This window comes from Sphaerodactylus townsendi, linkage group LG09 (assembly GCF_021028975.2).
Source record: "Sphaerodactylus townsendi isolate TG3544 linkage group LG09, MPM_Stown_v2.3, whole genome shotgun sequence".
Lineage (NCBI taxonomy): Eukaryota > Metazoa > Chordata > Lepidosauria > Squamata > Sphaerodactylidae > Sphaerodactylus > Sphaerodactylus townsendi.
The window spans coordinates 83,884,546-83,898,248 of record NC_059433.1 but is presented as its reverse complement, the minus strand read 5'-3'; the positions used below and the strand labels follow the sequence as shown (position 1 = coordinate 83,898,248).

Sequence of the window (13,703 nt, the reverse complement as noted above, 5' to 3'; positions counted from 1 at the left end):
ACAATTGTGCAAACACAATGCCTCTCAAAGGTTTCTTTCTCCATTTTTGGCTATGCATTGTGGAATTATTAACCTGATTTTTGTTATTGTGAGAAGCTACGGATTTCAGATAGCCTGGCTGAAGGTCTGTGCCTTCATTTGAGGTACAGTTTGCTTATGGTACACTATAGGTATGACCATACAGTATAATTGAAACTTTGTCAGTGTTGTAGCCTAGCAACAGATAATACTGTTAGGCTACTGAATAGTTCTGGTTTGACAAGTAGGGAGTATTTTGTGTGTGTGTATGTTTATCGTGTTTGCTAATGATGGGATCTTTTCCAAAGGACTTGTCTTAATCTTAATTAGAGTTTATCAGCAGAGGTCTGCATGACATTCTGCAGGCTCTGATTTCATAAATAATAAAAAGAACGCACAAAAAAAATTTTTGGCAGGCTTCAGAGGTATTTGAGGCAACGGATTCTTGTAACTGAAGCATGACTTTCCAAAATGGAATCAACTTTGAACTGTGGCTGTCTTCTTTACTTTCACAATTTGAAGTGCATTTCACTTCAGTTTGGGCAGCAATTATGAAGGTCATTTATAAGCTTCCTATTTGCATCTGTTTTTCACAGGAGTCCAAATTATAAACATGACAGAGAACAAAAAGTTCAAGCCTTCCTTTCTACAGAATGTTAGGAGTTGTTTTAATTTTCTTTGCAATCTTTTCTTGACAGAAAAGGCATTAGGGTTACAAAGGCCGTTTCCGCACGGCCCATCAATGGCGCCCTGGGGACGGGAAATACGCCGTCCCCAGGGAACCATTCGCACAGGCGGCGCTGCTGCAACACAGCAGCGCTGACCTGACTCTGCTCCCTCTCCCCCAGGGCGGTGTCAAGCCGCCCTGAAAAACAACCCTTTAAAGGGTTGTTTTTCCTTCAACAGCGTGTTCCCGGCGGCGCGATGCGAACAGCACCACCGGGAACACGCTGTTTCCCTTCCCCGTCCGACTCACCTTGTCCTTGTCGTCGCCTGCTGGCCGTCGAAGCCCCGCCCATGCTGTCCTCCGACCCCTGGAGGTCGGAGGGCAGCGTGGGTGGGGCTTCGATGGCCAGCAGGCGACAACGAGGACAAGGTGAGTCGGACGGGGAAGGGGGAAGAGGCGGCTCCATGCGGAGCCGCCGGCCTCTCCAGAGGCCGTCCGCATGCTTGCATGCGAATGCCCTCCGCCTCCACGCCGGCGGAATTCTTGCCGGCGTGGAGGCGCCCTTACGGCCATGCAGAAACGGCCTCAGAGACCATAAAAAAAGTAAAGACATAGGATTTTTCCACACCAAGTTGTTGATAGGCCTGGGCTTCTTAACTGCGTAAGGTTTCCCTCCTTTCTTACGCACAAATATTGTCTGTTGGTTGCGTCTCCCCAGTTTTTGTTCAAGTTTTTCTTGCATTTTTTAAAAAAAAATACTTTAAAGGTGGTTTGAAAAAACCTGAGGAAAAATGGGGAGGACCTACAAATGGTGCTGGCCACAAAGGAGGGGAAATCCTGATGCAGTTGTTAAGCTGAGCTGCATCAAAAAAACTGGTGTGGAAAAAGCACCTACCTTTAATTTGGTGCTGATTCTTTTTGAATGAGGGCTTTTCCACATTCTCATTTTCTCACTGGTAAATACTTGTTTACTGTATCTGGTCCACATGTGTTTTGCTCTCTCTAGAGGTCAATGCGATATTACTTCAGTTTATAGCTGGCATATTTTCCTGCAGATCTAAACTGCAGGATTTTAGGCCAGACATAAATAAATCTATATCTATATATATATAAAAAGCTAACTGTGACTTTGTTGGTAACAGGTCACCTCCCAAACGGCGTGAAATTTTCACACGCCATCCAACATGCCTCTTTCCGTGTTCCTAGCTCCTTCACCCACTGTGGGACCACTCCTGGGCCACACAAAACCCAAATTCTGAGGGGTATTCCCAAGGTGGAGCTGACTTTAATCCGCTCCAAAGGACATAAGAACATAAGAACATAAGAAATAGCCTGCTGGATCAGACCGGAGTCCATCTAGTCCAGCATTCTGCTACTCGCAATGGCCCACCAGGTGCCTTTGGGAGCTCACATGCAGGATGTGAAAGCAATGGCCTTCTGCTGCTGCTGCTCCTGAGCACCTGGTCTGCTAAGGCATTTGCAATCTGAGATCAAGGAGGATCAAGATTGGTAGCCATAGATCGACTTCTCCATAAATCTGTCCAAGCCCTTTTTAAAGCTATCCAGGTTAGTGGCCATAACCACCTCCTGTGGCAGCATATTCCAATTTTTTTAATCTTTTAATCCATGACTTTTAATCCATGAACATTCTCTATGCCAGCAGCTGACTTCTGCCGCTAAAAAGTGTGACATAAATCAGTCTTCCCAATAGGATTTTTCAGGCAGCTAGGGATTTCTGTTTCTCCCCCTTCCTGTGCTGCCTGAGACCCTATTGGAGGTAGCGCAGGTGCTAGTGTCGTCCCTGGCCACTCCTGTACCATCCCCTCCCTTTGGATTGGATTGTTAGGACTGCCTTCTTAGAAAGGAAGTGGCAAGCAGAAGACATGTTCTCATTGCATGCCTAAGCGAAGGCTTCATGAAACGAAGGCATGCACTCCTTCATCCCTGTTTTCATTCTGTGTCTGAGAAAAATCTACAACAGGAAAACATAATGATTCAGTGATTCAGACAAATGACACAAAGTAAACAAATCTGCAAATACCTTTCTTATTCTGCATGATTTCCTCTATTTCCATGATTCTGTTTTTCAAAGAATTGGAAGTTTTTACGCAAGCGGTACATTGCCAGAGTGAGGAACTCTTTATGTCCTGAATCATGGAAAGCAGGAAACCTTGAAATTATAGTCGCTATCTCCTAATAAATTCACTTGCAATCTTTATAGACAAATCCAGCCGTATTACTAGCAAAGGGTAAATACAAGAAACTTTTTTTTCCTTTGAAACTTCTGCATCACTTTGAGGTCTGGGAGCTAAGCCTTGTTTGTTTTTTTTCTCCCTTCTCAAACATATTGTCAGTGACGCTGTTTTGTTTGCTCTTCTTTGAAAGCTAATAGGACTGGATTAATTAATTGTCCAAGATTCCTCTAAAACAATGTCCTAATTCTTCTATTTAGCTGTTGCATATCATACACTGTTGTTATCTCTTCCACCAGATTTTTGCAACAAGTTGTTTTAAAACTGTAATCTCTTTGAGGAATGGGGGGAAAATGAAGTGTAGTTGAAAAGGCAGTTATGCTGAAAGATAAACACAGCAATATTACTTATCAAACTGGTACCCGGTATGCCCCCCAACCCGCGCGGTTGCCTATATTTTTTGCTATATATACAAAGCTGTAGAAGAACAGGCTTTATACTGTATAAAGTATGCAACATTATTTCAGCCATAACTGTACTGGATATGTATCTACGACTGAGAGTAGAGATAGCACAATATAAGTGCTGTGCCTGTCTAAACATGTTAAATAAATGAGTGTTCACTATCACATTCAAATACATTAGTGCATTACTTGCATAGTTAATTTTCTTTCCAGTGCATAACATGTGACACTACACAGAGTTACAGCATATCTTGCCGCAAGAAGAAAGTTTCTCTTTTAAAACAAAGCTGTATTTGAACAAGCCTTTTATGAAGTAGATCTTCACCATATCTGAACAGGAAGTTTGGTCATCATAGGGAGACTTAATGCAGTCAGCTTAACTATGTGTATTATTATATAAGTGAAGGTGGGCTTTTTTAAAAAAGAGAGAGAATTGATAGTAAATAGATGGGGAGGAGATGATCTTATAAGGGTATCTGTGTATTGCTATCATGCGTTGTTTTCATAGACATTCATGTTGTACAGAGTACACGTTGCACACATCCAGATATGGCATGCAAGAAATTCCAGAACTTTTAACGAAATGACCAGACAGAACCTGGTAAAAAATTAATTTGAATGGGAATGCTAGATTTTCATGAGACAAAGGGCTGTAATTAAGTAATTTAATGGATCATAGAAGAATTACAGAACTGTTATAATTCCTTTGCAGTTCAGGTTATGTAATTTCTGACTGTATTTTCAGCATGGATGGCTTGTTTTAAACACTCCTGCATGAACATGAACAGACAGCTGCAAAGGAAGAGGGTTATGAGTCTCCTTGACAAGAAGTAGTCACCCATTTTAGAACACTGCTCAGGACCTGATGTGCTACAAAGCACAATAGTTACCAATTATTTTCTCCCCCTCTTTGTGTGCATGTTTGCGTTTTCAGGAGGTCAGCTTTGGTGTACAACCACAAAAGCCATTGCCGAAGGGGAAGAGCTGATCGCCTTTGTTGTTGATTTCGACTCGAGGCTTCAAGCTGCCACTCAGATGACTCTAACAGAGGGGATGTATCCTGCTCGATTGCTGGACTCGATACAGTTGCTCCCTCAACAAGCTGCCATGGCCTCCATTTTGCCAACAGCCATTGTCAACAGTGAGTGCTCTACTTCTGTTTTGTTTCAAAGTGTAATCTATATATATAAACATCTATCAGTGCGTTTTTCTGCTGACAGGTAATCTCCCAAACTACTGGACCGATTGCTTTGAAATTTTCACACAACGTCGCATTCACATGTGGCCAGGTTTCCATACTATACATGTCACAACTGTGCCAGTTATTGTGTACATGCTACACCTGTGACAGTTGGAACCACAGTTCTGTTCCACAAAAGCGCCATCTGCTGGCCGTTAAAGCAACACTCTCTGATACAAGGGAAACAACCATGCCTTCCTTGAAAACCACTGCCTTATGGAGTGAAAGGGATGGGGCGGGCCATCTGCACATGGCCCACACACCCTAGCGGAGGAAGGGGAAGGTGAGGGAGGGTCTGGGGGTTTGCTGGACCAAACGCTCTGAAATTTGAACACAACGTAGCTCATGCCTCCCAGCGTGATAATTCTAGATACGCTAGATAATTCTCCTGCAAGGGAAGGGAGTGAAAGGGACAGGACCAGCCACCTGCACATGGCCCACCCACCGTATCAGAGGAAGGGGAACGTTAGGGAGCGACCGGCCAGGTTGCCAAGCAAGGGAACGGGAGAGAGGAAGGGGAGCGAGGGGCCCCTTGCCCTCCCCTCCCTTGCAAGCATTGTGCAATGAAACATGTTCGAACCGTTTACTTCCCCTTTTCTTTCTTTTCCACTTCACCAGACTCAGCCACAGCAATGCGTGGCCAGACCAGCTAGTATAGTATAATATATCGCTATGCATTTTGATCACATCTCAGAAGGCCAGGGATCTGCTCAGCCTGTTCTTTCAAAGTTTGTCAGAAAAAGCTTCAAGTCAATAAAAAGAAAGTCTTCAGGAGCCTGTGAGTACATAGTGTTTTACAGTTGCAGGTGGAAGATTGCACCATTGAAAGACTGGATGGTCACCCAGCTTTGGAAAGTATAGGTATAGATGTGTGCATAAATATAGACAAGTTTTTGGCCTTTTCCCTGATGTGCCTGGTATGTACAGTGTTTCAAAACTGTCAACTTGTGGTCAAGATACAGTGCCGTATCTACACTGTTAAGTGGTATGGTACAAGAACAGGTATAACATTTGATGATGAAGAAGAGTTGGATTCTCTCCTGTAGGAGACTCAAAGGGGCTCACAAACTCCTTTCCCTTCCCCCTCACAACAAACACCCTGTGAGGTAGGTGTGGCTGTGAGGGCTCAGAAGAACTGTGACTAGCCCAAGGTCACCCAGCTGGCATGTTTTGGAATGTACAGGTTAATCTGAATTCCCAAAATAAGCCTCCACAGCTCAGGCAGCAGAGTGGGGAATCAAACCCGGTTCCTCCAGATTAGAGTACACCTACTCTTGATCGCTACACCACTGCTGCTCCTTCTCTTGGGGTAAGGTAACAACAGAGACAGAAGTACATCATACAGAGTCACTTCTCTAAACAAGACCCAAATAAAAGCAGAGACTTCATCAGTTCCCTTAATGCATACAGCTTTGTATTAGCCATTTGTTGCATTCCATAACAGTAGAATGTATTGATTAGTTTGGCTGCCTCAAAACAACAGATGTCTTTAGTTTTAACAAAATGTCCAGCAAGTTTTAAAGTTACATGTGGCTTTTTTTAAAATTTCCTAACAATATATTTTCATTCTTCACCCTCAAGCTGACTATTTCTAAATAACTGAATGAAAGAAGTAGACATGGAGTTCAGTTTAAATACACAGCAACAAGTTAAATTCTCATTGCTTAGGTCAGTCTAAGAATGCTATTAGAGGACAGTCTGGTGGGCCCTGATGAAGTAAACAATCTGCATTCAGCTGTGCAGCCCACCATGTCTAGGCTTAACCCTTCACCCTTTTTTGCTGATAGTTGAGCAGGAAAGGGGCTGTAGCTCAGTGGTAGAGCATCTCCTTGATATGCAAAGGTCCCCGGCTCAATTCATGGCATCTCCAGTGAAAAGATCTGGCTGTAGGTGATGTCAAAAACCTCTGCTTGAGATCCTGGAGAGCCACTGCCAGTCTGAGTAGACAATACTGATGGAGGTGGATCAATGATCTCATTCAGTGTGTTCAGGTAGTTCTGGGCAGGTAATAAATAGATCTCTGCAGCAGGGTACAGCTCTGACATTTAAAAGAAGCCCTGATGAGACTCCATTTGAAGAAGGCATCCTTGGACACAGATGACCCAAATAATTGCCTTTGGTGCCCAGCATACGTTTCCTAACCAAGATGATGGCTATACAGTTTTAGGAAGACTTGAAGGAGACATTATCTAGACCCATTTCAATCAAGAATGGCGTTGGAAGAGATGCTAATGCTCTTAGTTACCTCTTAATCTAAGTGGATGATAGGGGAAGGAATTGATCTGGTTACCTGTGATATTTCTGGAATACGTAATTTACACAGGGGAAAGTCCTAAACAGGTCAAATCAAAGTTGATCAGTAGGTCTTTACTCCCAGGAAAGTGCCATTAGGACTGCAGCTACGGTCATCCTAGTTTCTTGGAGTTCATCTCTAGAGAACTTGCGTTTCTAGTACAGCCACCCTTGATTAAAGACAGCGTAAAAATTATCAGTCATAGGAGTTTAATGTCAGTTATTTAAATCTAAAAATGGTTGCATCTTAAGGAAACAATACTTGTGAAGGAAAAGCATCCTTGGTTCCAAATGATTCATATGTGTAATACAGTCACTACCGTCTCATTCTCTTATGCCTGAAAGAGATGGGAGAATTCCACTTCTAAAATAGTACATAATATTTACAGGTTTTGTACATCTGTGTGTCAAAAATAATAACTAGCAAATCAGCAGCACCTATTTGGACTACTTCTAATGATTTGTATAAATATAATACGAACAGCCCTTTCAGGGTAATTGATAATGTTATGTATATTTCATTGAGTTCTCAGACTTAGAAATCTTTGTGACGAAAAAAAAAAATAGAACAAGTCCTTACACTGAGTTTCTAGTTATATGTCTTGTTTACTAATCATATGTGGTACTGCCAGTCTGCTGTTAAATTGGTATTTTTAAAATGAGCTCGGGTAGCTTAGACATGTCGGCAGGACTGAACTATGGCTTATTCGCACCTGATATTTTTTTCTCTCTCCTGTAGAGGATATATTCCCCTGCAAATCTTGTGGTATTTGGTATCGGAGCGAGAGAAATCTGCAGGCTCACCTCATGTACTACTGCAGCGGGAGGCAACGAGAAGGAGCTCAGATATCAGAAGAAAATGACGAGAGTATTCAGCAGATATCTAGTGTCTGTCCCTTTCCACAGTGCACCAAAAGCTTTTCGAATGCCAGGGCCCTAGAAATTCATCTAAATTCTCACAGTGGTAAGTGAAACAGTTGCTCTCCTGGATTGACTTTTTCCTTGGACACTTCATATCTGCACATTTTCATCAATGTGCTCAAGGAAAGTTCCCAAGGTACAACTGAAACACCAAGCTCAGTTATTTCTGTTTAATACTTCAGTAATTATATACATACATATACTAGTTTTGATATTCATTTTTATAACAATTCTAGCTTTATATGCTTTTGTATTGCATACTTTCACAGATATAAGTAGAAGTGGTCTAAATGATGCAGATCTGACCAACCAATCTTGTAGCCCAAGGGCTGGACACAGATTGCCAGATGCTTATTAGGTAATAGTAATATCAAAAGATAAGCTAGAAGTAGTTTGGGGTAAGGTAACGACAGGGATAGAAGTACATCATACAGTTTGAGCAAATGTCCTTTACAAGAGCTGCTGATATGTTAGCAATTCTGTTCGCTGGGCCCTAAACGATCTTCTAAGATACCTTGAAATCCTAATGCTACAATAAATAATTTATTTCTAATTCAGTTTTTCTTTCATAATAAAGTGACTTGGCATTTACCAATTTTAAAAATGAAATTTACGAAAAGGAAAAGGAAGTTGGGCTGAAGGTCAACAGAGAGATTATTCTAGTCCTTGTACTGGCCAGGTTGGAAACACACTGTGAAAGACGAATAACAGCCTTCTGGTGATTGTAATTGTCATACTCACCAGCTTCTCAGCTCCTGTCACTCAACAAGTCCAGGAATGCAGTCAGAATCTGAGAAACATCAGTCTGGTCCACCTGTTTCTCTTCAGTTGCTTGTTAAGTGATTGTTACCAGAATTTCTCAGAAGGATTCATTTTGACTATGGGTTTGAGTGGTGTCAGTCAGCACAAACACCGTCCGTCCCTACCAAGAAAAGCTTCTAGCATCTGATACAAGTGCTAGTAGCACAATAGCAAAGTTACTTTGGAATCTCTTGAAATAAGTGGCCGTAAAAAGGTTCAATTTGGCCGATGGTGCCAACTAGGCTAATTTCAGGAGATTTTTTTTTTTTTTTTTTTGGGGGGGGGGGGTTACCTTCATCACTTTGCAGTCCTATTAGAATTACTTCTAGCTTGCAATGTTAACATATTAATAAAACTTGTTATGTTTTTTACTCCACAGGAGTAAAAATGGAAGAGTTTCTTCCCTCTGGGGCTAGCCTGAAATGCACAGTTTGCAGCTACACCGCGGATTCGGTGATCAACTTCCATCAGCATCTGTTCTCACATCTCGCTCAAGCTGCCTTTAGATGCACCCACTGCCATTTTGGTTTCCAGACTCAGAGGGAGCTGATGCAGCACCAAGACCTGCATGTCCCTGGCAACAAGCTGCAGAAAGAAAGTGACACTGAACACTCTCCAGGTGGCAACGAAGAGGCTTTGCAGTCAGCTACGGATCCCCTTAACAGAAGCGATGGCTCCCAGGGCCAAAAGCCAATGCACACAAAAGATGCAAGTTCTGACACCGAGCTTGACAAGTGTGAAAAAAAGACTCCCCTTTTCCTTTCCAATCAGAGGCCAGAAACACAAGCGGCCACCAGTAAGCAAAGCTTTTCCTACACTAAAATTAAATCTGAACCCTCTAGCCCACGGCTTGCCTCTTCCCCAGTCCAGCCGAATCTTGGTCCATCTTTCCCCATGGGCCCTTTTCTTTCTCAATTCGCTTTTCCCCAGGACATCACAGTGGTTCCTCAGGCTTCTGAGATCTTAGCCAAAATGTCTGAGCTGGTTCATCGACGGCTGAGGCACGGAAGTAACAGTTACCCCCCTGTCATTTATAGTCCGCTCATGCCAAAAGGAGCTACCTGCTTTGAGTGCAACATAACATTCAACAATTTGGACAACTACTTGGTACACAAAAAGCATTACTGCAGCAGCCGATGGCAACAGATGGCCAAGTCGCCAGATTTTGCCAGTGTCTCAGAAAAGCTGCCTGAGGCTGTAAGTCCCAACAATGGTCAAAATTCGATCAACATTTTGAACGCTGCTTCTCATACTTCAGACCCAGAAAATCAACTCCTTCAGGCATCCGGTCTCAACTCCTCTTCTGTATTAGACGTAATTGGGCCAAATAGTAAGGGGCATGACAAAGACTTTTCTTCACAGGTGAAGAAGCTGTCAAACGCTGCCAACAATGATGATAAACTTAATGGGAAACCTTTGGATGGCAAGAATGCAACGACTGCTCCGTTAATAGAAGCAGAAAGTGATCCCAACAAAACCACATGTGAAGCTTGCAATATTACGTTCAGCAGGCATGAAACATATATGGTCCACAAGCAGTATTATTGTGCTACACGCCATGATCCTCCACTTAAGAGATCTGCTTCCAGCAAAATGCCTGCCATGCAGAGGACGATGCGCACACGCAAGCGAAGGAAGATGTACGAGATGTGCCTGCCAGAGCAAGAGCAGAGGCCTCAGCTCGTCCAACAGCGATTTCTTGACGTGGCTAATCTTTCTAACCCGTGTACATCTTCGCAAGAGCCAACTGATAATCTTGGAGAGTGCTTCCATCCACGCTGCGACATCTTTCCAGGAATGGTCTCAAAACATTTAGAAACATCATTATCCATTAACAAATGTGTCCCAGCCTCGAAATGTGACACGCCGCATGCAACAGTTTCCTGTTTGGAGATGGATGTACCTATAGATCTCAGCAAAAAATGTCTGCCCCAGTCTGATAGGACCTCCACTTCCCCCAAAAGGCTGCTGGATTACCATGAATGCACAGTCTGCAAGATCAGTTTTAATAAGGTAGAGAATTACCTTGCTCATAAGCAGAATTTTTGCCCTGTCACTGTGCATCAGCGTAACGAAATGGCACAGCTGGATGGCAAGGTATTTCAAAACCCAGAAAGTGAACGCAACAGCCCTGAGGTCAGCTATGAACGGAGCATAATCAAATGCGAGAAAAACGGAAACTCAAAACAGTCGTCTCCCAACGGGAATTTGTTTTCCACACATTTAGCAACTCTTCAAGGACTTAAAGTCTTTAGTGAGGCTGCCCAGCTCATTGCTACAAAAGAAGAAAACAAACACTTGTTTCTTCAACAATGCCTTTATCCAGGAGCAATAAAGAAAGCTAAAGGAGCAGATCAGCTTTCTCCCTATTACGGAATAAAGCCAAGCGATTATATTTCTAGTTCCCTTGTTGTTCATAATAATGATGCAGATCAAAGTACAAATGCAGAAAGTGAATCTCTGAAGAGCCAGACCCCCTCAAATGGGTGCCCCATACAGAAGAAGGAGTCTCTGCCACTATTGCCAAAAAATAGAGGCATGGTCATAGTTAATGGTGGACTAAAACAGGAAGAACGGCCCACAGCCAATCCACAGCAAGAGAACATTTCCCAGAATCCTCAGCAGCATGAAGATGGACACAAATCTCCATCATGGGCATCTGATAATGCTTTAGCTGCCAATGAAAATGTCTCTCCAACGATTCCTGCAGCAGAAGAACAATTATCTAGTATAGCTAAAGGTGTGAATGGTTCCACACAGGCTCCGACCAGTGGGAAGTATTGCCGTCTATGTGACATCCAGTTCAACAACCTATCAAACTTTATAACTCATAAGAAGTTTTATTGCTCCTCACATGCAGCAGAACATGTGAAATGAAATTCTTGGTCTATCTTTGGTACCTACCTGTGTTTAGTATATTATTCCATACAACTGAAAGAGAGAGTTGTTTGTATTACTTCTGGACAATCAGGCGTTTATTCATTATTGCTGAGTTGAAGACTTTAAAAGTGTACTTCCATTACAGTCCATTAGTAAAGTGTATTCTTGGTGCCATTTTCAATGCAATTAATTTATTTTACCAGCAGTATTCATAGCTGTAGTTATTTTTTATTTAAAAAAAACTTTATATTAAAGTCATTTGTAATGTTATTGTATAGTTATTGTGTAGCACATATGGTTTGCACTGTATAGTAGATTTTAAAGAAAATAGTCACAAACTATACGGAAAAGCATTTTAGGAATAGCTTCAAAAGCACCTGTGTATCCTGATTTTTTTCTTATATGCTATTGCAGATGTAGATGCTAAAATATAACTTGCAAAAAGTTTCAACTATGCTGTAAAATTCGCCTTAAAAATTCAATATTTTTTGAAGAATTTGGCTCAGTTTGCACTTTATATTTTAGCAGATACAGTACTTTAGTCACTAGAGGCTTTGCATTTGTATGTAGCAGTATGTTTCTGTCCATTTTCTTAACCTGAAACGTCCGTTAAAACGAAGATGGCAATTTTTTTCCTTGTATAGTACTTGTATTTTCTTTCGCTGATGCATCTCTGTCGCGATTTTTAAACCTTTGCTGTTAAGATGCAATACTTTATAAAGAATGAACAAAAATTACTGGAAGCAGTATTGTAAGTAATGAGACCCTATCTATCAGTTTTATCTTTTGAAAGGCACAGACAAAATGAAATCCTTAACTCAATGCTGCAAGTATGAATCTAATTCATTTATAAGAGATATTTAAATATAAGAGTAGCAATACTGCAACTGGTGATCACAGAGATAATGTTCTACTTCTGATAGAAATAATTTCTCAACAAATGTTGTTACTATGCATGTATATGGATGGAATAAAATTCCAGATCATCGGCCTGGTCTGGCAGTAATTGATTCATTCACAACAGCTTCAAAAGCTAAAAAAAATATAAGTAGCTAGCTGAACATATTAACACTGTTTGCTGTACAGTTAAGAAGAATGCCTGCTCTGAGTTGCTCCTCAAGGTTTGGAGTTCCACATTACTCTGCCTTCTTTCCAAAGTGAAACTGATGCATTATGGGGTGTCCACAGTTTTTTAACTTCCATATTTACTGGGGGTGTCGATACCCTGTTTCCCTGAATATAACACATCCCCTGAAAATAAGACTTAGTAGAGGTTTTGCTGAAGTGCGAAATATAAGGCATCCCCCGAAAGTAAGATGTAGCAAAGTTTTTGTTTGGAAGCATGCCCGACGAACAGAACACAGAAAAAATAAGACATCCCCTGAAAATAAGACATAGTACATCTTTGGGAGCAAAAATTAATATAAGACACTGTCTTATTTTCGGGGAAACACGGTAGTATTTTTTTACTTCCAAATTTTGCACAGCGAATGCACAGTTTTCTGAAGATTCCAGTTTTCTGAATCTCTTTATTCCCTTTTTCCTTCCTTGTGTTTACCAGTGTGTCAACAACAACAAATGGAAAACGCTATCTTGGTATGATTTTGTGTATATTTTTACCAAGAGTCTTCTTTATTCCCAAAATGTAGGAATGTTCCTATACACAATATTAACAGAGAGGTGTAAAAACATGCAAGTGAACTGAAGTTACTGATAGTTTCAGTTCCACATATGTGTGAATTCTGGAATGTATTTTTAAAAATTCTCCTAATTAAACTGGAATTAAGGAGGAATGGAATACAGCACCGGTGAACTTCTGGAACGGTAAAGGAATGGAACCAGTAAAATCCATTCATTCCTAACGATGCCACTTTTCCACCAAACAATCTGAAGCTGTTTAGAGAGGGGCCTTTTAGCAGTGCTCTGCTGAGTCACATGACCTCCTCAAACATGGTTCCTATTCTAGACCTGTAACACACACTTAGTCATTGTAATGCATACTATGCTTATGCGTCTGATATTCACGTACAATCAGCTCTGTGTGGAATGGATTTTAGCACATCAGTGTAAATAGAGAAATTTGGATGTTTGTCGTAATAAAAGGATACCCATTCAGATCATAGCACACGGCCAGCAGTGGTCAAATATACATTTAACATGGGCTATGTTTAACAGTCTTAAGACACGTGTCAGTCCAACAGCACCTGGTTCCCTATCTTGTAGAATAT

At 41.6% G+C, this 13,703-nt stretch overlaps 1 protein-coding gene across 2 annotated transcripts in view; it reads left to right on the top strand.

Moving 5' to 3' along the window:
* ZFPM2 (zinc finger protein, FOG family member 2) overlaps positions 1-12,466 on the top strand; it is a 381,732-nt gene extending 369,266 nt beyond the window's left edge. For both annotated transcript variants that reach the window (XM_048507431.1, XM_048507430.1), the window contains 3 exons: positions 4,276-4,482; positions 7,613-7,837; positions 8,975-12,466. In XM_048507431.1, the coding sequence (XP_048363388.1) occupies positions 4,276-4,482; positions 7,613-7,837; positions 8,975-11,472 (2,930 nt within the window). In that variant the 3' untranslated portion in view covers positions 11,473-12,466. The remainder of the gene's footprint in view (positions 1-4,275; positions 4,483-7,612; positions 7,838-8,974) is intronic.
* Positions 12,467-13,703: the final 1,237 nt, after the last annotated feature.